Below are 24,773 nucleotides of genomic sequence, written 5' to 3' on the forward strand. Positions count from 1 at the left end.
AAGATAGGTACGTATGAACCCTGAAAACATTACACTCCTTTTCTTGGGCAGTTTCACTTATACGTATTTAGCGAACAGTGGACAAATATAGGAATTTTATTTATAATAAGCTTATTTTATGGGTAATGAATGAGTAATGAGTGTATAATAGTTTGAGTTGGTTGCCATTTTGCTGGTAATCAATGCTGCAATAGGCGCGCGTTTCCGCTAGGTCTTGGCAGGGTGTCAATACCACATCAAGTGTTTTCATTGCATTAGTAGAAAATATCTGATATTTAGTCGTGATAGCTTAGTGGTTAAGATGTCCGCTTCTTATTCGGTCGGTCGGGGGTTCGATCTCGGGCACGCACTTCCAACTTTCCGGAGTTATATGCGTTAGCAATTGAATGTCACTTACTTTTTTTTCTCTCTCGTCTGGCTTTACAAAGATTAGCCAATGTCAAGTTTGTAGTTATTTGTAACAAGTTAGTTAAATTATACAAGTATGGACCCCGTCTATGCCGGCGCTCGCCGACATACGCACGGCACCCCCTTAGAGCGCTTTCCAGTCAGTTTCAACAAAAAAAAACACTCCAAAAAGCAGAGCACGCCCGCCAGCCAACACCACCACAGACGAAGTCCGTCACTTACTTTAATGGTGAAGAAAAACATCGTGTCAAAACGTGCGGGAGTGCGAGTTTTCCATAATGTTCTCAAAGGTTTTTGGAGTCTATCAATCCACACTGGGCCAGTGTGGTGGTCCGGAATCAAACCCCCGACCATCCCGACCTTTCCAATAGGAGGAGATCGACTTACAACTAAAAAATACGATTGCTACAATCATCTTACTCCTTTTAGCTTAGCTGTAGTTGGCTCAAATAAGGAATTACTTGCATTATATAAGTGAGGCGTCATCATGCTCTTAATTTCTAAGTGATCTTATTAAGTGACCTCATTGAGTGAGCTTCTTCGACAAGCGCACCAGGTCATGCTAATTGGATGCCGCTGCCAGGAGCACCGCCTTGTAACAACGGTGTTAAAACTAAAGGTGCGTTAAATAAAATCTATTAGAGATTGTTGCATAACAAGTCAATTAAAAAGTTTAAGAAGTGTAAATTAAAAATTTATAACACCCCCGACAAGTAAAGGTCAAAGTAACTAGAATAGAGCTGATAACTTTCAAACCGATTTTCTTGGATTATAGCTAAGAACACTCTCGATCAAGCCACCTTACGAACAAAAAAAAAACTAAATTAAAATCGGTTTATTACTTTAGGAGCTACGATGCTTCAGACAGATACACATGTCAAACTTATAACACCCCTCTTTTTGGGTCGCGTCGGGGGATAAAAAAACCCCTGACTGTGATTTGTACTGCATCTTTTTCAGAGCGCATACAATCAGCCATTTTGACTTTTCAAGAATTTTATATTTAGTGACCTAGCGCCATCAAGACGAATCTAATGTCGTATAATTTTATCGAAATCGGTTGTTAGTAAACAAGACGACATAAGAACGGACATACATACATACTTAGTTTAAAAACATAACCCTGCTTTTGGGCTTCAGGATATGTAATAAACCCAATTCCACATGAACGAAGTTATTGACGTCATTTGAGTTCCCTCGGTATTTTTAACAACCTAAATTCATTATAAATATATTATCCACCCGGACGAAGTCGCGGGCATCATCTAGCAAGAAATATATCAAAGAACGCTGTCCAAGTTTACATTGTCTAGCCAAGGCATCAAAAAGGACTTTATATTCCATTAGGTTGGTATGATAAACAGATACACTTAGTAATTAAGGTAATTGCAGTGCACCATTATCATATCCAACTATTGTAGGGTGACCATGACATTTTTGAAAAAACTCCGAAAAAATATATCTATTGCACGAAGTTTAAAAAAATGATTTTAACCGTCAATATAGTCTATTGTGAGACTTCGTCTATGTTGGTGTTAGCTGGCGGGCGTGCTCTGCCTTTTTGGAGTGTTTTTTTTTTGTTAAAACTGACTGGAAAGCGCTATAAGGGGGTGCCGTGCGTGTGTCGGCGAGCACCGGCACAGACGAGGTCCATACTTGTATAGTTTCCCTAACTTGTTACAAATAACTACAAACTTGACATTGGCTAATCTTTGTCAAGCCAGACGAGAGAGACAAAAAAAATAGTCTATTGTGCCAGAGATCACCACACATTACCATGATAGAAGTTTCTGTTTAGCTTCTCGATGAAATGACGGATCTGAATGTTAATTTTGGAGGTCATGTACCAGCTGGTCGCAGAAGTATTTCAGAGCAACAATTAAGTTTGTCTAACAATATTTTCGAGCTTTTTTAACTAGATTTTTGCATACAGTGCATCCCACCTACGACCAAGTATCGAAGAACAACTTTCTTGATCCTTTATATCCCTGTCCCCCCCAAAATGCGGCAGAAGGCGTTTACGGGCCGTCCGTTTGCCGTACCATCACAAGCTGTCTTGACTCTTGAGCTTTACTTTTTACTTTTTAACCCCCGACCCAAAAAGAGTGGTGTTATAAGTTTGACGTGTGTATCTGTGTATCTGTCTGTGGCATCGTAGCTCCTAAACTAATGAACCGATTTTAATTTTTTTTTTTTTTTGTTTGAAAGGTGGCGTGATCGAGAGTGTTCTTAGCTATAATCCAAGAAAATTGGTTCAGCCGTTTGAAAGTTATGAGCTCTTGTCTAGTTACTGTAACCTTCACTTGTCGGGGGTGTTATAAATTTTTAATTTACACTTGTTTATGTCCTATGCTCGCAAATTCCACTAGAACCGTACGCCACAAAGTTTCTTTGGGCCGACCGCACTTTCTCCTGCTCTTAGGGGTACAATCTAGAGCTTATCTTGCGATTCTCTTAGGTTCCCAGTATAGGGTGTGGCCAATACAACCTCATTTGCGATGTTTGATCGATTCATCCATTGGTGATTCCTTACAGTGCAGCAAACGATTTTAGTTAGGTATTATTTTCTAGTCACTGGATATCTAGACGAATCGTTGAGGAACACGGGTCGAAGAACAAAACAGACTAATAAGAAAGAATGAAAGAAAAACGTTTAGTCTATAAATTGTGCCACACCACGCATGCCCTTCTTAAGAGTTCAATATCCTGGCGCTTCCTCTAGCATAAAAGCCACAATGCCTCAAGCAGAAGAAGTGTCGGAATAAACTGTGGCATATGTAGCGCAACCTGAAAAAAAGCTAATAAAGAATTCATGCAGTCTTTGTGGTAATCTTACAGCCGATTCCACGGAACCATTACCGAGTTGGCTCGCTCATTAAACGCGGGCCGCTGACAGGAGAAACAAACCAGGCGCGCGATAGCTCGCTCCACGGAAATAGCACCAAATACAAACAATGTGAAATCCACAGTGAAATTCTGATGTACTAGTCCAATATAATGGATGAAATTTACGACTGAGATTCGGGAATGCATGCATTTTATAGTTATTGCAAAGTATTGAATAGTTTTGCATGAATTTAGAGCGTGCTGCACGCTGAGAGTTTTGGAAATTTAGAAGAACACTGAGTTCAGAAGACTATTAAATAAACCAGTCAGACAGGGAAAAGAGTGGCTCTATCATAATAATTTTACATACATATCGTACTCCTAGATAAAAACTGTTTCAACTTAAAGAACACTTTTTTTACTAGAATTTAAACTTAATGAAGGAGCCATAATCTATACCTATCATAATGTTCCATTCCACACAGGAATAAAAATACTCAATCATCATAATATTGCGGTTTATTAGTTTTAGATTGACGGGAATAGCTTCAATGCAAATAACGTTAAATCTAGTGAAATTATGATCTTCAGTAGAACGGATAAATTTTATGACTGAAATTCGCAATGCGTGCATTTATAGTTATTGCAGAGTGTTGGATAGGTTACCTACATAAATTTAGAACTGGAGATCATATGGAGATCGTATGGTAGATGCTGCTTTACAAGTTGCTTTAGAAGAATTTATGGGGAGCGAAGGGGAAATGGTCTACTAAATAAAACTGAGAAGAACAAGAAGGAAAAATTTGGACAGGAAATAGAATGGATCTATTGTAATGTTCCTCGGACGAATAGTAGGCACCTAATGAATATCAGACAGTAAATGAGTTATTGGCTAGTCCTATAAAATTCTATATAAAAGCAGTAGTGTACTTACTTACCAACCAAGATTTTTCAAAAATGCATGTTTTGAAAAATCTTGATTCAGCAGTCAAATTATAATATTATGCAGCAACTAGCAAGGCAACTAGCAAAATCTACACAAAACATCAAAACCATCAATCTTAAAAGGATCTAACTACTTGAAAGATTAGCAGCTGTTATCATTACTATGTAAATATTGGTACATGACATTTACAATCTGTTTATTAGCTATGTAGTTAGTACTTGTAAAAGTTTATTTGAATAAAAATCTATTGTATTATTTGTTATGATAATTTACTTTACTACAGGAAGAGACTGAATTGTTCGTGGATTTCTCTTTAAAGCTTCTAAATCTGCTTAATTGGATTCGGCACTTAAAATGCTTTTATCATTGTCATCGATTTCTACACCATTAGCAATATTGAAAACAATAATTTACATTTCTGGAAATTCATTCGTATTTAATATAAGCTGATGCCCGAGATTTCTTTCGCGTGGATTATGGTTTTCGAAAATCCCGTGGGAACTCTATGATTTTTTCCAGGTCTTTACCTACAACCATGCAAAAAAATACGTCGATCTGTTGTTCCGTTGCGACAAACCAACAAACTATCGCACTTTTACATTATTTTATGATATGGGCGATATGGATAGTGATTCGAATTTAGAATCCAATTCTAACTATCCATTTTCATCATTCCAATTCTATTCTAGAGGAGTTCTAGCATAGAAAATAGCTAAATCACACTCAACGTAAACCCTTTTCGTTTTACCCAAGTTACCGATATTCTTGAAAAATTTCCATATACGTCCTCTCATGGTCACACTACTTTAAGGAGGTGCCTATAGGTTATAGAGAAAAGCGTCACCAAAACAAAAGTATTGGCCGACGAGTTCACTGTCGGATGTAGGTATATTAGTGGGGTCGCACCTGGGTGAACAACTTATTGTATCCGTGGCCCTGGTTGTTGTAGCCCATCATGTTACGACATGGCGGCACGGGGAGGTGGTGGCCACTCTGGACCACCAGTGGGATTGCGTCGTGGTCGGCCGTCGTGGCCTCGCATCGGCCGCGCGGGGACCGACGGCCGCGAGCACTCCCGACGTCGTTAGAGCCGCGTCCGGCTTGGAACACTGAACGTTGAAGCCCCTCTCGCCTCTACTCGCCTCCTCCCTTACACTCCCCGCCACAGACGGAACCAACTCCCAGCTACAATTTTCATCCCAACATAATAAAACTAAAAGGGAAACACGGTAGAAAACGGCTCGACAAAAACTCGGTGATTAGGACTTAGCTATGAGAATTAGGTTGGTTTTAATCGTCGCGCATTTTCGTGGTGGCAACCATAATTTACTGAACATTCTGAAAATCTTTTATTATTGGAGTCTACTTCCTGGGAGACAGGCTACATGCAAAATCTCAATTTTCTAGACCCAATCGATTTGAATTTGCATGGCCATATCAGGCAAATGTATAGTAGGTATGTAATCACTATTCTCCGCAAGTGCAACTTAACAAAGTATAAAAATTAATTTAATATATAAAATTTGCAAACGCTTTAAATGGGAATTTGTTCCCTGGGTAACTTTTAGATCAAAAACTTGAATGGATCCAATGGACTCATACCACAAGTTTTCCTAGTAAGAGCGTTAAAGCACTTCTTCAGGGCTGAAAACTGTTCACGCTTTTCTTTTTACCTGTTCCTTGTTCCTAGCGGCTTCATCGAAAAGCTCGTCAAATCTACGCCGACATGGAGCAACCACGTTGGGACGTAAGTTGGATCAGGAAGTTGGCTCGTCTGTAGAGGCTTTATTCCTGTTGGTCCCCGCCCCCCGCGCCCCTGGCGGGTGAATGGGGTGCGCGCGCATCGGCAGCCGATCACAGCGTAAATATTACAGCGGGATTGCCGATACACGTCAATCTCTGACGTAACACCCGCTTGCTTTGATGTAGGTACTGTCGACTGAGCGTATTGTTTAACTTGACTGTTGTTTTGATTTGGCTGTACGAATTGTTCACAACCATGTTTGGCTGTCATGTTTTTTTTTTACTCTTTATTGAAAAGCTTAGTCACTAAGTGACTATGTCGCTTTATTATTTACAATCATCATAACTTACCCTCGAATCTTAAAAAATATTCTACTTAACTTATATAGCAATTTAGCCCGATCACACGCAGGAAATGAAAGAAACAACTGCAAATGCGAAAGTTGGTTTTTCCTTCAATTACACTGCAAGTTGGAAAGATGCAACAGGCCGACGTCTTTGATATAATTAAAGACCTGGACTTGGACTGAAGTGAGTAGGCTACTGTTTATCTCCGAAAATCAAAGATTTCCTATATGATTCTTAAAAACCTAAATCCGCACGGACGAAAATGATTAAAACTTTTAAGTTGCCGTACAAATCGTCAAAGACAGGTTCTGGAGATATCATAATATGTACATTTATACCACAAGATGTTTGTTTTTTATAGGGGTGGGTGATGAGCATTCAGTCATCGTAAGGGACCTATTGAAGGGAGAGGTTTTTGTGTAGGTGGTAACTGTAAATATTACTGTGTGATTGCCGATAGACGTCAATCTCTGACGTAACACACGTTGTTTGGCGTTTTGTTTTGATGTCCTGTCGGCGCTGTTCGATTTTCTGAGATAAAGAGTAACCTATACCCAGGATATGAACTATCTCTGTACAAAATAGATGATGTCTGCAATTTCAACCACGTGGATTTAGGTTTTGAAAACTCCGCTGGAAATCTTTCAGATTCCGGGATAAATCATAAAACTGATGGACCGTGAAAAGTTGGCAGATAGACATTTTTGCGTAAAGTATAGATTGTAGACGAAAAACTTATTTATCATAGAAGTAGGAAGTACTAGTACCTACTACATAATATACGTAGACATTATGTAGTTAGTAGAGTATCTATGCATCTTGAAAAAATGAAAAAATGAAAAATCTTTATTTAGAACTCTTTACAATTCTTAGATGAATTATTAAATAATATTTCTATGCTATGACTGGTTCGAAACTTTGACAAACACCTGAGTTTAGTTGTCATACTGATTTAACATTTATATTTATAACTCTTTCGTTGAGTAAAAATAGTTCTCTTGAAACAATAGAACTGAGTTTTCCTGAACTAATAATAGCGCGAGTACTGAAACAGCTTTCGCTGACAGGTGCAATTCTCTGCAATTCTCCACGTTTGGGGAATAAAGTTACGATGTATATAGTGTGTATAGTTCGGGCAGGGATTTATGATGTAAAGCCGTTGACACACTCGACATCAGTAACGGTGCGGTTTGTCAAAACAAGAAAATGTTGGCTTTTTCTTGCAAATATGTTTTAATTATATATTTTGTTAATTAAGTTAGTGTAATAATTTAAGTAAATATTTATTTATTACAAGAAGAAAGGCTTTCTTGTTTGACGAATCATCCCGATCTATACTACACAAACTAGCTAAAATGACATGAAATGGATTTATTTATTTTATATATAAAATATAACATATAATTTATATACAAAAATAGACTTTCAAAAAGGGAGTTGTGTTTTTGTACCTATGTACACCGAAATCTCCGAGATTTCTGAACCGATCTGCGTCATTTCTTTTTTAATCGATAGAGGAACTTTGCGACATTGTTTCATAAAAAATTTGGAGTCCAACTCCTCAATCCTGATGCTGCAGGGGATCTGACCAATCCACGCGGGCGAAGCTGCGGGCATCAGCTAGTCAGTAATAATTCAAACGCTGACGCTACGAAAGATATCTGCCATGACGTCTCACTAGTCCTTATTCGTAGCACTTCCGTAGCACCCGTAGCACCTTGTCAAAAGTTAATTTCATAAGATCTTTAAAATGAAGTTAATAACAATTTACAAAACTTTGAATTGACTGAGTTGACTACTATACCTATAGGGTCAACTTAGTCAACGAAAATCTCATATTACTAACCCTATTGGACTAAAAGGTAGAATTTTCACAATAATAGAAGATTTCTAGTCCTGTTTTTTTAATTCACTATAGGCACACGTTTTAACACAGTCACACCTGATGGAAAGTGATGACGTTGCCTAAGATGGGACGCGTTTGCCTCTAGAAGATGCCTATTCACTCTTTTTAGGGTTCCGTACCCAAAGGGTAAAAAAGGGGCCCTGTTAATGTTACTCTGCTGTTTGTTTGTCTGTCTGTCTGTCCGTGGGTCACAGGTGTCTAGCTCGTAGACGAAATGAGTTGCAAACCTGAAATTTGGGTATTTGGTGTAGAATGTTGACCCAAAACTGAATTATTGAATTTGAAATTTAATTAAACTATTTTATAATATACTAGCTAATACCCGCGACTTCGTTCGCGTGGATGTAGGTTTTTTAAAATTCCCGTAGGAACTCTTTCATTTTCCGGGATAAATAGTAGCCTATGTGCTAATCCAGGGTATAATCTATCTCCATTCTAAATTTCAGCCCAAACCGTCCAGTAGTTTTTGCGTGAAGGAGTAACAAACATACACACACAGACACACACACACATACAAACTTTCGCCTTTATAATATTAGTGTGATTTAGACCAGCGTATGCCCGCGACTTCGTCCGCGAGGACTACACAAATGTTAATACCTACCCTATTTTACGCCCTTACCTGACTGCGGCAAAGCCAAAAGGAAGGGTTATGATTTAAGCATTCTAGGTATGTATGTATGTGTGTATGGTTGTATCCAGATTCTGTGTGTTCCACCGTAGCGCCTAAACTACTGGGCCGATTTTGATGAATGAGGTATCAATCGATTCGTCGTAAAGGTCCGGGTGACATAGGCTACATTTTATACGAAAAAAATTGACCAAACGGATGTTACGTGAAAAAAAGTGGGGGACTCCAAAATTTTTTTTGCCATTGTATCGAGTGGGGTGTCAAATGAAAGAGGAGAAAATTCTGAGTTCATAAATATAAATATATTTCAACATTAAAATATATCAAGCGATAGAAAAACAATTTTACTATAATTTTTCAGCGTTTATTAAGACGATCGCAGTCAGGTTTTAGTTTTCAACTTTATGAATACTTAGAGAATTGAACCCTAGTCGCCAGATTTATAAAACCAACCAAAATACGTACTTTTCAAGCAAACCTACCCACTATCGAGTTCGTTAGTTAAACAGTAGCGATTCCAATGTAATCGAACAGTTAATATAATTTTCACACAAGGATAGATTAATGACCAATAGACTGCAATATCGACTTAACACCCCTATAATAAGACTCAATTTAGAATGTACTCAATTAACTATGAATTAGACACACAAAAATCAATCTATTTGTGACGAAATAAAGTATAAATTTGCTTGATTATCTTTCGAATTGCAGTAAGCAGTAAATGATTGACAGTTTAAAGGAATTTGTATTTTATTACTGTTTTATTGAGGTTGGTTATTGAATGGCAAGAGGGACGCATGCGTGAGGGGTCGATCGATGAGGGCCGCCGCGACGGAGACGTCGTTGACCTAGTTGTGACGTCGCTGCCGTGTTGATAATATGGACTTACGGCGGCTTCACACTGACTGCGTTTACGCTGCGTTTGCACAGTATGTGTGCACGTAGCTTTAGGTTTTACAAACCTGATCAAAACTGTTCCTACTATTATAAGCGTCACTCAAAAAAGGCAGGTATTATTTAAATAATTTTATCTAATTATTATTGGAACGCCCCCCCAAAACCTACTCGAAGAACACAGATTCAACGCGTAGAGGTTATCCGAAAGTTTTAATCTAAAAAAACTAGTGGCAAAATATTGAATAAATAATCCAATTAGAGCCTTGGATGAATAAATACTCATTAGAGCGTGATTGCTCACACAACATCTAATTAATACTATCCAATTCACAATCCAAACACTTCAAACATCGAGAATATGCAATAATCGTTCCGAATCTCAGAGGGAGACGCAGCTAAAAACCTCCAAAACACCAGTTTTTTAAAACTTTTATTGAACTCATTGATTTATTGATTTGTTTTATTGAACTTATTGATTTTATTTATGTATGTAACTTATACATACTACATACAACAGCAAGATTGATGCAAGTTCCCTCTTGGCTCTTGTTGGCCTCCTAGCAACAGACTACATATGACATTGAATGAGCGAAATATCGATTTTTGAAAATTTTTATATTATTTTTGACAATTCCAATCAATTTTTAAAAACCTATAAAAAGTTAAAAAATTCACACTTGATAATGGTGCTATAAGCATATGGATAATGAATGTAAGCATTCGATAACCATTCGATCCAAATAGTGTTAGAAGTTATGCTGGAATAAAGGAACTCTTGAAGCTTGAAAATATGATATCGGGGGCGTCATCTAGGTACCTAATCCATACTTAATATTATAAATGCGAAAGTGTGTTATCTGTCTGTCTGTCTGTCTGTCTGCTACCTTTTCACGGCCTAACAGTTTAACCGATTCTGACGGGTACCGGTTAGCTTATATCCCGGGGACGGACATAGGCTACTTTTTATCCCGGAAAATCAAAGAGTTCCCACGGGATTCCCAAAAACCCATTCGCTTAAGCGATTTGTATGTTTGGTACCGAAGTAGCTTGCGTTGCGTCCCTGTAATTGACATAGGCAACTTTTTATCCCGGAAAATCAAATCACGGGATCTTTAAATACCTGAATCCACGCGGACAAAGTCGCGGGCATCCTCTAGTCATTTATATATCAACAGCTATTACCACCATTCCCGACTTCTGAACACCTAACGCATTCATCAGAAGTGACACGCGATTCCCCAGCATCGCAACGCAACATCTGATTCTGTTTACACCCGATGATTCACCGCCCCATTCATGAAGCCGGAACTCATTCCAGCCTTTCAATTCACGAGTCTTTGCCCTAAACGTATTTCAATTTTATTTTATTGGTTTGCCAACAGATAAATATAAAATACCTACACTCGGCATACTACGTCTAAGTACAGAGTTGCATACTATAACTTAAAATTTAAAAACCCCCGACACAAAAACCTCTATAGGAAAACTAGAAAAGAGCTGATAACTTTCAAACCGCTGAACCGATTTTCTTCTATTATAGCTAAAAACACTCTCGATCAAGCCACCTTTCAAACAAAAGAAACTAAATTAAAATCGGTTCATTCGTTTAGGAGCTACGATGCCACAGACAGATACACAGATACACACGTTAAACTTATAACACCCCTCTTTTTGGGTCAAAGTTGTTATAACTGTCAAATTGTATGGCTTCTTTGACAATTAGCAATGTTGGGAAGTACCTACATATTACAGATAGATTGATTATTAATTTCGTACGTAATTAAGCCATCAAGATTTTGTTTTTAGCAAGAATTTATAAAGTTATGTATATCGCTAAACACAGTCAACCCTCAAATAATGCAAATACTTATCTACCTACAAGAATTTTGTCAAATACCTAATCTATTAAGAAATCCATCAGAACAAGACTGATTAACCTTACATTATTTTACCTAACAGTATCAGAAGAATCCTTGGCATGTTTACAATGTCAAAATATCTCAATCTAACCTATAAGAGAAAACTGAAAAAAATTGGACATACCCGCCGTTTCCCGCCCCTGAAGCGCGGGCGCCGAAAATGATTCAAGCCCTTCGTCATAATGTCCACATTTCACTTTATTTCACTAGTTAAATAACACACTATTTTACACACTAATCAGTATAAATCACAGATGCATCGTAGCTTTTGGTTTTGGTTATAAAACATCTGGTGATTGTAAGAGCGCGAGCGGTCGACGCGGTCTAAAAATACGGTTGTACTGGGTTGGCTGGACGTGTGCGATGGTATTGGTCTGTTTTGGCGGTAGAAGTACATTGAAATGTCTTTGGCGGCTAATAACAATAATTAATGTTTTAATTAATTGTAAATCGTTTCCGATTGTCTATTTTAATTCAAACTCAAACTGAAAATCAAAACCTTTGTTCAAAACTAGAGGATGCCCGCGGGTTTGCTCGCGTGGATTTCGGTTTTTTAAAAATCCAGTAGCAACTCTTTGATTTCCAGGATAAAAAGTAGCCTATGTCCTTCCCTAGGATGTATCCCAAGTCTGTACCAAATTTCATTAAATCGGTTCAGCGGTTGGGCTGTGAAAACGTAGCAGACAGACAGATAGACAGACAGACAGATAGACAGATAGACAGACAGACAGACAGACACACTTTCGCATTTATAATATTAAGGTTAATGAGGTAGGGTATAGCTATTATACCTACCTACCTGGATTGAGTTGAAATAGAATATGCAGATAGTTTGCTATTTGTTATGAGCTAGACATCCGTTACTTACAAAGGATTTTTGAAAATCCTTTTGATAAAATAGGGGTTTGAATTGTTTGAAAGTGTAGTCCGCGCTGATGAAATCGCGGGGGCATTTTTAAAAGCTACTAGTTTAAAAAAATTTAAATAAAATGTTAAATAATTTACCGCCATCTATCGAAATGTAGGTGAACAAGTACGATCGTGGTTTTGCCGTTAACTGTGACCTAACTGTTGCTCAATATTAACGATAGATGGCGTTGCTTCATAGTTCATTGTGTACAACATAGATGTCGCCTAAAGTTACTCTTGTCGCTGATTAAATTTATTTATTTTAAACAAAATTGTTTTTTTTTTAATAAAAATTAAAAACACGGTGGTAAAAATAGAGGTAATAAAGAAAACAATGATATTAATATTGTCTATTCCTAAAAGATTAAGACTATGGTGTCCATAACCACAATTATTAATTAATCAATTATTTTGCTCGAATATTGATTGCTAGGTACATGAATATGTCCAGGGTTTGGACCTAGAAATTAATATCTGGGTCTGTGGTTTTTCAGATACTTGCCTACCTAGTTGAGTAGGTATCTATAAAAATGCGTACGATTTACCTATATACCATCGCTGCGCATCAAAATTCCGCTTTGTGGAAAACCACAAGTTTAAATTTTTTGAAAAATTATTCTTTACTTTTAGATCAAAATCACAAAGCTAAAAAGATTAGCTCTTCAACTAGCATACATGTGACAGAATGGTTTCTACATGAACACACGGCTTTTAAAACGAAACAAAATAACATCAATAAACGAAAATCCTTAAAAAAATACTAAGCGAATTTTGCAGCGACGATGCCTACCTATTTGTGTACCCGTGTAACTTTGGAACCAAAAATTTTTACGGGAATCCATGGATACAGAACAAAGTATCGACTTAAGTAATAATTCTTCGGAAATCTGGCAATACACAGACTATCGATACAGACTAGGTATAACAATTTCTAGAACGTGTAGACTTTATAATTTCATTGAATTTAATTCGTTAGTAATAAAATATTATAAGTATAGATATAACGTATAAATATATGTTACGGCTATACTAAACGTATATAGTCGACGTAAGCCCGATTCGTTTAGTTAGGATAGCCGTAAGAATAAGAATCTAGTAGGGGCGCCAGCCAGGTAACCTCCCAGTGTGCCTGGATGCTGCTGGTCCCTTTTGGATGCGTCCGAGGGGAAGAGCAGTGTTCGGGCCGGTGCGCCCCGGTAACATGGCTAATAATTTCTCTTCGGAGATATTGTTGGCTATGGCTAATGACCTGGCAGGGGGGGAGGTTTCTCCGCGTGTCCCTCTGACTAGCAGAGGGCACAGTGGATGAAGCGGAGGATGGGACGCGGGCGACGTGCGCGTCCCTAGGTCGGGGGACGCACTTCGTTGGTGCGTCCCGGAGGTGCGTCGATGGGGACCGAGCAGGTCCCCGGTCAGTGGAGGGTCTGCCTTGGCAGACGTCGTTGGCTGGGTCGCGGTTGTTTGCTTCGGCCGTTCCCGTGACCCAGTCGCCAGGCGACGCGCAGTAGCGCCGCTGGGGTTTAGTGGGTATTCCGGTCGCCTCTCGGCCGGCGAGTCCCACATACCCTCCCTCCGGGGGGGATGCGTAAATGCATTCCCCAGCGTCAACAAAAAAAAAAAAAAAAGGTAAGTACCTACTTATAATGGAAATCACTCACGATAGTATAAGCGCTAAAATCTTTAGTAATAATAACTACCTACTTATTCAAATGAGGTCCAAATCGTTTGCTTGGAGCGCGCTTTAAATAAACTCCTCTTAAATCTATTTCAATTTTTAATAGCAGTAGGTAGGTTAGTACTACCGCGAGATTTCTCAAGACTACGTAATATAGTTAGCAGGAATGTTACAAACAGACCACAGCGCGATTATGAATGAAGCGGTATTAAAACATACAAGAATCCCGCATTTCGCTGGCCGCTGTCCAGGAAACGTGTTACAATCACCCAATAACGTGGAGAATATCAGAAATCTCTACATAGTCATCCATACTTTATACTACTTATATTATAAATGCGAAAATGTGTCTGTCTGTCTATCTACTAGCTTTTCACGACCCAACAGTTTAACCGGGGAACCGGGGAACCGGGTTTAACATCCCAGGGAAGGGCTAATTTTTGCCCCGGAAAATCAAAGAGTTCCCACGGGATTTTAAAAACCTAAATCCACGTAGATGAAGTCGCGGGCATCATCTAATTGTTTAATATTGTTTTGTGTTAGTTTGTTTAAATATGACCATAATAACGAAATTATGAAATTAATAATATACTTGTAATGTCGAAAGAAATCAAGCAAAGCAAGTTTTCAGCGAAAATGCTGTCATATTCTTTTGAAAAGATACCACATTAGTATCTACAATGCACCCGTACAAAGCCGGGGCGCGTCGCTAGTAGGTATAGTATGATTACTGCTCTATACGTGAACAAGATGTAGGTAAAGTAATAAAATTGTGACTCAGAAAAAATAAATTTTATCAAATTGGCTCGCGATTTGTTACACCGTGACAAATAGATACTGTAACGTCATTTTTATTATTTCAAGCAATCGCCGGCCCACTACTGAGAATGGGTCTCCTCTCTGTATAATCGGTCAGACTGATCAAGTGTGTATTGGCAGACTTCATAGGCCTTTGAGAATATCATGGACAACTTCAGGCATGCAGGTTTCCTTTTGTGGTATTCAATGGCTAACGCTCCGAAAAGTTGTGTTCCTGAAATCGAACCTCGAACCCATCGAATACGAGGCCAAAGTCGTTACCACTACCACTAGACTATCACCGCTTTTTACACAGAAAGTAAATTCGACTAAAGATATTATCTATGAAAGTTTTCATCAACTATACCCAAGTCTAGTCCTCAAACCGGGGAGTCGCTGAAGCGTGCTCCATTCACAGACAAGTCATTCCCTCTTCCACATATAATTATAGTTATTTAAGCACTGAAATAGACGCCGAGTCGTTCACCCGGGCGACATATTTGGTTAACGCTACTTGTTACGATTCTGTAAGTACCTGCTTGCATTTGATATGGCCCTGCCGCTCGCCGCGATTTAGCTCTCGTCGCAGGGTTGTGGCGGGCAGACATTTTAGTACAGTTTAAGTAAATAGTCTTTTGAACAACATACCTACTAAACATATAATTCCGAACCAGTGGTAAATTATTTGACGATTCAAAAGCACTTGTAAAAGTTTATTTGCATAAAAATCTATTCTATTCTATTCTATAACCATATGAGCATAATGTAATTTTCTCATTGTATGATTTTAAATTAGCGAAAAAAACAACCTAAATGTTCAGAGATTTGAACGGAGATTATAGCGTCATAGCTATTCAGAGGCAATCTGGTGATTGATACCTACCTAATATTTACTGCCAAATAAGTAAATACATAGTAACAGAGGCTGTTTATTCTTTTTTTTTGCATTCATGTTTTACGTCATAAAAACATTACTATTAAAATTCTTACATTATAATCACGTATAATATTATTTTGTATTAAAAAAAAAATAAGCAAAAAATATCATCGCAACCTGAAAACCCCTTCTCATTCTGAGTGGAGACCCGTGCTCAGTGGTGAGCCGGTAATGGGTTAGCCATGATAATGATGAACCTGAAAAAAAATATCAGGTAATAGGTATATTTCCTAGCGACAAAAATCAAGATGCTAGGTAAGATCCACGCCCCGCTTAGGGCGGCGCGTGCGCTTGTGCACGTCTCTACGGGACAGTGGAAATTAATGGAAACTTGTACGCTTCCTGAGTGCGTGTGCCTACAGAGTAACACAGTAGACGTGACATAAGACCCATCGATAACAGATTCCGTGCACGTGAAATTTAACAACTCTCTACCACGAGTACGGTGAAAATAAGTGCACAATTGCAAAGTTGCAAAGTTGCAAAGTTGACTTTGTAATTGTGTATTGTAAGGTCTATAACTCCTGATAATACTCCGGTGTCGATTGTGTTTTGGTGGATTTGTGTGCTGGTACCGAGTACTTGCTTGCTTGATGGCTGACTTTTCCTGCAAGCTTAGCAGTAGGAGGGCGGGCGGTGAATGCCGCATGCATGTTGCGATTAGAGATTTGCCTTTTCAGCGGATTATAGCAAATTAAGCTTTTGATACCTTGTATATCAGGAACTTCCGCAAAGTACTAGTGCTTCTATACAAGATTTACTTTGGGTTAACAACTTAAATGCCTACGCCCTACGGAATATTCTATGGCGGAGACATGGGGACACACGGGCCACGGTCTATTTCTGTGACGCTGCAATAACAGTACGGATGGTATTTTTATTGAGCGCGCTGCTGGTTTTATTTCAGCTACAATTTGACAAAATAAAAATAAGGAGGCCCGAGTGGCGGCGTAATGTGACACTTCTTTAGGGATGTTACGTTGGTTACTGTGAAGTATCTGTCGATATTTATTTTAACGTCTTTCAGTATCAGCGACGTATGGTTTATGGTTAGAAACAAGCGTTACTTTACTCGGTGCATAACAGTACGTAGGTACTTACTTATACATAATAGAGACTTGGCTTGACTGACTGACTGATTTATCAACGCAAAGTTACTATACGTCTATACAGAAAGCTACTGCCAACTAGAAACTTAAATATTGGCAACAGGTTCTTTTTATAAAATAGGCATTCTCTAATTCTCTAAGAAAAGATTTTTGCAAATTCTACTATATTTTACTTTTCAAAATTTCACTCGAGCGATACAAAAACGGAACAGCTAGGCAGAAATCAAAATTAGCTGTTATTATCTTATCGGCTTCCTACTCTGGAGGGCGGGAGTTTGATCCCGGGAAATCTCTAACTTTTCGGAGTTAGTATATTTTGTGCCGCCTGATTCCAGCGGCTCCCTGCGACTCGTTTGATGTTTGTCTCTTCAAATCTCTGTATTGTCGTATCTGTTTATTACCTTTTTACGGCCCTTCCCCAGATTTTGACGAATAGGTACAGTACATCCAAATTAATAATGCGCATGCAGATCCGATCCGATCAGATATTCCGAATCATTGAATCGTAAGAGCCCTAAACAATGCACTTGCATTTTGTACCTTGTTATAAACAAATAGGAGTCAATATCATGTGTATCATACGACCGTTGCCGAACAGTGACGAAGATTTCTATGCGCATTATTAATTGTTGTACTGTACAGAGATACGACTAGCTAGCATCCTAGAGACAATTTTTTATTCCGAAAAATCAAAGATATTTTTAAACACTTAAATCCACACGACAAAGTCATAAACATCGTCTAGTTAAGTATAAATATCGATAACTTAATTAACACCACGTGTATAGTTTTCTAGCGCATCACTACAAAACTATCCACGAGTAAACTCTCATACACTGCCGCTTCAACTCACAAACTTATCAAACAATCCCATACAAGACCAGCGATGCACTCAAAGCTCAGTAAAACTTTGCCAAGCCTTTAATGAGAGTGCATTCACCTCACCGTATTTAAAATGTAGTGCGTTTCGGAAAATAGACGACGTTTCCGTGTTGTCCACACTCAGAACAGTAAGTGGGTATTATGTATGTGTAAGGAAAAGGGTGATATATTTAAAACTAGCTTATCTTTAGCTTATGCCCGCGACTTCGTCCGACAGATTTCAAACCCCTATTTTAGCCCCATAGGGGTTGAATTTTCAAAAATCCTTTCTAAGTGGTTGACTACGTTATAATCTGCATGCCACAGTAGTTGGAGCTGTGCGTTGATAGATCCTTTTATATGATACTAGCTTATCCTCGCGACTTCGTACGAGTGGGCTTACACTTTCAAACCCCTAATTTAGTCCCTTGGGGGTTGAATTTTCAAAAATACCTTCTAAGCGGATGTCTACGGTATAATATCGATGCTTCAGCCCGATCCATCTACTAGTATGAGCTGTGCGTTGTCAGTCAGTTAATCAGTCGCAGTGGAACCAAAGGCCGGAAGTGAATAGTGGGGTTGGATAATGTCCCTTACGCTAAGTACCTGAGAATATACAATTTGCCAACCTACAGTTAGCCCCATGTAGTTTTCACTTAGCAAGTTTGTTCGAATAAGTTCTTTGCAGTGCTACAGTGTATAACATTAGTGTGGGTTGCATGTAATAATCTATACTAATATTATAAATGCGAAAGTGTGTCTGTCTGTCTGTCTGCTACCTTTTCACGGCCCAACAGTTTAACCGATTCTAACGAAATTTGGTGCAAGGGTTAGCTTATATCCCGGGGACGGACATAGGCTGGAAAATGAAAGAGTTTTCACGAGATTCCTAAAGACCCACCCGCCTAGCCGATTTGTATGAAATTTGGTAACGAGGTAGATTATGTCCCTGTAATTGACATAGGCAACTTTTTATCTCGGAAAATTAAACAGTTCCCACGGGATCTTTAATAACCTAAATCCACGCGGACGAAGTCGCGTGCATAGTCTAGTATGTATATAAGTTTTAGTGTCGTGTCGTGTCCGTCGCACGTTAGTCGGTACCCTTCACGGACCGCGTTTATTGCGATAATAAACGTTAACGGCATGTTAGGGGTTGTTCCGACGATTGAGCTGTTACTTTTATACTTTTAAATTTTTATAGTTGTATCTGGATAATAACTGATAATTATACGCTGTCATTGCATTAGTGGGTATGTGTGTGCGTGTATAATGCATAAAAAATTACTGTTTTAACTTTGTGCGTCAAATATCATGTCAAAATTACGATTATAGCATGATCTGAGTCCTTGTTTTAAAGGTGTGTTTACATTATGAAGAACATGAACTCTCTTGTAGGTTTTCTCATGATATTTTCCTTCACCGTTAAAGCAAGTAGGAACATAAATAGTATTTAATTGCTTAAACCGCACATATCTCCAAAAAATTAGAGGTGCAGGCCAGGAATCTCCAATCCTCGGTGGATATATTAACCTAGAAGTTATCACAGTTTTTCAGCAAACTTTTATATCAAAGTAAAAAAGTCTCATTAAAACAATTCAGAGTTGTCCAAACTAGTGAGGAATAAATCAGCAGGCAAGCAACATAGAGAGGTGAGTCAAAAGGTGACTGGATATCTATTCCACGCACTCTGCCCCGTGGTACCAACTCTGCTGAGGTGTGTAAGTGTGCTCTGCACGCACTCCTTCCAGACCTGTTTATAATTGAGACAGTTACTGGATCAAGTTCTCTTGCGTTTGTGCTTTTAATAAATCTTTTTTGTATTTTATTTGTTCCTTGTTGTAGTAACACGTCGTCGTCGTCGCCTGTAACTGAAGGCTCTGATTTTTTCCATTTGATATTGAGCATAAATAGTTGTAGTAGTTATACGAAAGGTTAGATTTAGGTAAGTAGGTACTTAGATAGAGCTTTAACACTGTTGATGAAATGTTTCTTTTAATGGGCTAAAACCTTAGGTCTAAAGAATTTCTTAGCTCAGAGTAAAGACAGAGTTAAAACGAGAAAGATATTACGTTTCTACATAGTCTCGTTATAACTCTTTCCGAGCAAAATAAAAGTGCGCTCTATAGTTTTTGGCCTAGTTTGATTTCAATTTTCTCGTTTCAAAATGTCTGTGATTAAATCGATGGTTTCTAATTCGACACACGATCTATTCAATAGTAAGTACATAATCAGGGTATCGGGAATATAGTTTGTAGAATTAAGTGGAAAGAGCATAACCACTCGCTCAAGTAACTCTCCCGATGCAAGTTAGTCGGGAAAGTCGTGAAATACAGCGAGTTGTGCAATTAGGCGCGCACGCGAGGCGCCGACGTCGCCGCCCCCGCCCTACGGAGCCCTAATAGCGCCCGCCACCGCCACGCATAGTGTTAACGCCGTATTGATTGTAAATACCTACTGCAAGATATCGTGATCAAATCAGAAATGAGAAAAACCGTAGTAGAACCATAGTAATCGACATAGATCATATGATGTATATAGAAGCAGGCGTTATTTTACGGAAGTTCATGATAACCAAAAGCTTAATTTGCTTTTCGCTAAACCAAAGTAATCTGTGTGGTGCAAGACACAGCATGCGATATGCACCACCCGCCCTCCCACTATTAAAAATGCAGGAAAAGCTAGCCACCAAACAAGCAATACGCACCACCACCACGCAGCACCACACAAATCTCAAAACCACTCGACTCACGTTTCCTCGCTTTTGGTTCCTTGTATAACCGACATAGCTCAAGATGTTGCGAAGCTGAAGTACCGATGGGCAGGGCACATACCAGTTCGAGAAATTGATAGACGTTGGGTTTCCAAGATGCTGGAATGATAACCTCGCACTGGAAGACGCAGTGGTGGAAGATACCCTACTAGATGGACAGACGACATCACGGAGAGCCGCTGGATTCAGGCGGTGCAAGACCGTAGCGTGTGTTACTGTGCCTACTGTTTGGTGTGATTGCAGTCAAGCGCAAACCTATAAACCTAAGTACGCGACAGGTTGAAATGACAATCGGGGTGGGGACGCCCGACTCATACGGGGGATTGCCATCTCAACTCTCATTGCAATATTATTGTAAATTGAACAATTGAAAAGAGCAACCGCCGAGTTTCTTGCTGGTTCTTCTCGGTAGGAACAGCATTCCGAACCAGTGGTAAATTATTTGACGATTCAAAAGCACTTGTAAAAGTTTATTTGAATAAAAATCTATTCTATTCTATTCTATTCTATTCAACCTGTCACGAATTATAGTAATAAAAAAGTTTACAAAATTAATAAAAATTATTTTCAAACTTTTAAATACAGTCGTTAAAAAGTAGCTACCGTGTTAACTATCTATATCGAAAAAAATAATAAAATGATCTGAAATAACAATCACACTTGAAATGCTTCTAGAAAAGTGGCGATTAATACGAAAACACACGAAAATAGTACATTGAGTAACAATTTCATGAGTCAAATCATTTATTTCTTGGTAAACAGATTTTGTAACTACCGTATGTAATACTGTGTAGGTAAGTTTGTTCTACAAGATGTAATAGATCGGAATGTGCCCAAGACCTTTTTGTCCTGGTTTCTCCTTCGCTGTTCTACTATCATACTGCAAGGCATCGATAAGGTCTGCACACATCCTATACAGTCGAAATTCCTGCACGGACTCGTACGAAGCGATTTGTCTCCTTGTTTCTATTTTTGTCCGCTAGGATATGTAACGTTCTTCCGGCATCAGGTTTCCGCTCCAATTTTAATAAACTCAGGTACCTTCAAGTGCAAGCAAGTGATGGTACAGCCTAAGCCGCGCTTGCCTAGAAGATTCACTCTTGATAATATTATGGTACAGTGAGAACAAGTGTAAATTAAAAATTTATAACACCCCCGACAAGTGAAGTTACAGTAACTAGAAAAGACCGAAAAGACCTGATAACTTTCAAACGGCTGAACCGATTTTCTTGGACTATTCCGCGCCTACGATCCAAAGTATCAGAGTTTTCCAAAACATCATTTTCAAATAAATAATTATGTATCAAGGCAACGTCCATCTTGACAGCTTGACATTTGTCAATTGACATAATATTAAGAACCTAACGGTTATGTAACCTTCTTTCCTACAAGAAAACTAGAAAAGAGCTGATAACTCTTAAACGGCTGCACCAATTTTTTTGGATTATAGCTAAGAACACTCTCGATCAAGCCACCTTTCAAACAAAAAAAAAACTAAATTAAAATCGGTTCATTCGTTTAGGCGCTACGATGCCACAGACAGATACAGAGATACACAGATACACAGATACACAGATACACAGACACACAGATACACAGATACACAGATACACACGTCAAACTTATAACACCCCTCTTTTTGGGTCGGGGGTTAAAAACAGGTGGAGTCGCGGGTAAACTAGTAACGTAATCCATGCAGCATTGACAATATTAGAAAGGGCTGGAAATAGCATCATTACGGACGTGATTCAGCGTGAGGGCGACAGATTACAGGACAGACGAAATTAAACGCGTTGACGCGTAGTTCAACTACTATTGTGCGCTATTACATTTATATTTTTATGTTCACATCGTCACAGTTTACGACAGTTATAAAGCTTATAACAAAACCTCGAAGCTTCACCTACACTGGCAGGCGTCAAATGTAGGTAGGCTATGAAACAAATAGGTATATGACATGGCAGAGTGATCTAGAGTGAGGAAACTCTCGGTTTGATTCTAAACCGACATTATGTCAAAATATTAGGCTATGGCGACATGAAGTCATAGAAAAATAGGGCTACCTGCGTCAAATGTTCCTACTAACATTTGACGCCTGCGTGTGACATCGAAGCCTCGATTTTTTGTTAGAAGTTCCTAACTGTCGTGAACTGTGGTATAAACTTAGGTGCCATGATGGAACGCACTTGCGTAGAAGATGCATATTCACTCTTAACTTGAAGGTCAAATTGAAAACCCGAACTCAAATCTTTTACTGAATCCCGATAGTGCAGCCGTATCATACATGATACAAGTTACAATCCAATCGTCCGAAGCCTACGCGAACAAACAGAACGTGTGGTGGCGCTATGTGGCAGTGCTACGCTAAAAATACGAATCAAAGGAATATGACCCGAACGTGTCATTGGAGCGAAAAGAGGAATAGTAAAAGTAAAAAGTGTAAATATATCGTTCAACGGACTCGTGAATAATCTTAGAACCAAGATAAACTTTACTGAGACATATAAAATTACAACGAGAGACGAAAAGTTACGATAGGTATGTTGGATCTGGCTGTTTTAATTTATTTTCATGGTGCGTGGGTGCGTGGCTCGCTGAAGCGGACCTCGGGCATCGTTGGACACCGTAAGGCACCGTTGGGTACCTTTAGGTGCCGTTGAGCTTCGCCATCATGTATTTCCATGAAAAATTTATTAAATTTATGGCAAACTGAAAATTTTTCCACACAGAACAAATCTTGCAAAAAAAACCATGCATATTTCCTAACTTCTACTCTTTTCCTATAACTGTACCTATTTTATATGATTTTTGCTGCTCATCAAGTAGACTAAATAAATCCTGATCATTTTCTAGCCGAAAACCATTCATTCCTCCAACTTTTATACTTGCTGAGCTTTTAAGGTTTTAAGGATCTTAAATCCGCTATTTTAGATTATTTTTATTTCAGCTCACTGCCAATAAAATTGGATGAGGTTTCGAGTATTTTTTGTTTGAGCAGCTCCCACCTATCTTTAAGGCTATCGTTGTCAACGATCCCCCGTCGATTTCCTACGTATGATATTATTGTTCTTATCTCTATCTGCCCTGGTTCGTGCATTCTCGGTTCCTAGATCGGTACATTTGTGATAACCAATTCAAATTGCTGTGATTGGCTGAATTTACCATGTTCTTGCTGCGACAGTGAGTTTGAGCCACTAGCGGAACAATGTTAGCCGGTCAGAAATGATTGCAATTAGTCAACCTGTTTGACGTCCGTGTTCTGTTTTCGATTACAAAAAAGAAAAAATTGTTGTTGCAATCATCAATTTTAGCAAATAGTGAAAGAGAGTCGGCCAATCAGAGGTCACAACTACCGTCACACTTTCTGTCACACCATGGCAGTAGGCATACCGAGTAATGAAAACAATTTTTCATTCTGTCTAGGAAGTAGTAGGGTTGCCACCTGCCTCTTTTTGATTTACAGGCTACCACCATCAAAAATACGGGGTTTAGATTTGAAGAAATTTGAAAATTTGAAGTATTTGAAGAAATAGGCGGTGGTTCTCTCTGAAATGCATGGAAAGCCTATTTAGATATTTCAGTTTATTTGTAAGTTTTGTATTTTTTCTCTGTATGTTGCCGTGTCTTGATTGGTGAACTGTGTTTGCAATGTGGTTTTAAATAAAAGATTTATTTATTTAAATAGCTTTTAAAAACTCTTAGTTTTGTAAAGCAAAATGTTATACATTTCATGCATACAATCTTTTCATTTTAACTTAAAATTACATTTAATTTGTAATTCCACCTTCACAGTATCAATACTATGGCCGTAGCCAGGAATCGATTTCGGGAGAGGTTTTATCAGGGCTGGAACTGAATCCTGTCATGAGGAAAAAAACATTCGCTCAACTTTATGGGCTAATTACCTGGTTAGTGGAATTTCGCCCTTCAATTTGACAGTGAGATAAAAAAACAAAACAATAAAAAAGCGCGAGCGCAGTGAGCGTCAGTGTTTTTGGTTCAATACAGAAAAAATTAAAGTGAAAGGGAAACGAGTTTAGCCATAGCAAGATTATATTTTTAAAGCTTCCTATCCATACTAATA

General features: G+C 38.6%; 1 protein-coding gene across 19 annotated transcripts in view; it reads right to left on the minus strand.

The window, feature by feature from the left end:
- The window catches only part of LOC123865607 (voltage-dependent L-type calcium channel subunit beta-2), a 164,885-nt gene that overhangs the window by 25,059 nt on the left and 115,053 nt on the right, over window positions 1-24,773 (minus strand). For 4 of the 19 annotated variants that reach the window (XM_045906860.1, XM_045906889.1, XM_045906836.1 and 1 more), the window contains exon 1: window positions 5,087-5,275. The exons of 11 other annotated variants lie outside the window; for them this stretch is intronic. In XM_045906860.1, coding sequence (XP_045762816.1) covers window positions 5,087-5,137 — 51 coding nt within the window. In that variant the 5' untranslated portion in view covers window positions 5,138-5,275. 4 more of the 19 variants (XM_045906828.1, XM_045906792.1, XM_045906799.1 and 1 more) reach the window with 4 other exon arrangements.

The sequence above is a fragment of the Maniola jurtina genome, chromosome 1 (genome assembly GCF_905333055.1).
Source record: "Maniola jurtina chromosome 1, ilManJurt1.1, whole genome shotgun sequence".
In the NCBI taxonomy this organism is placed as follows: domain Eukaryota; kingdom Metazoa; phylum Arthropoda; class Insecta; order Lepidoptera; family Nymphalidae; genus Maniola; species Maniola jurtina.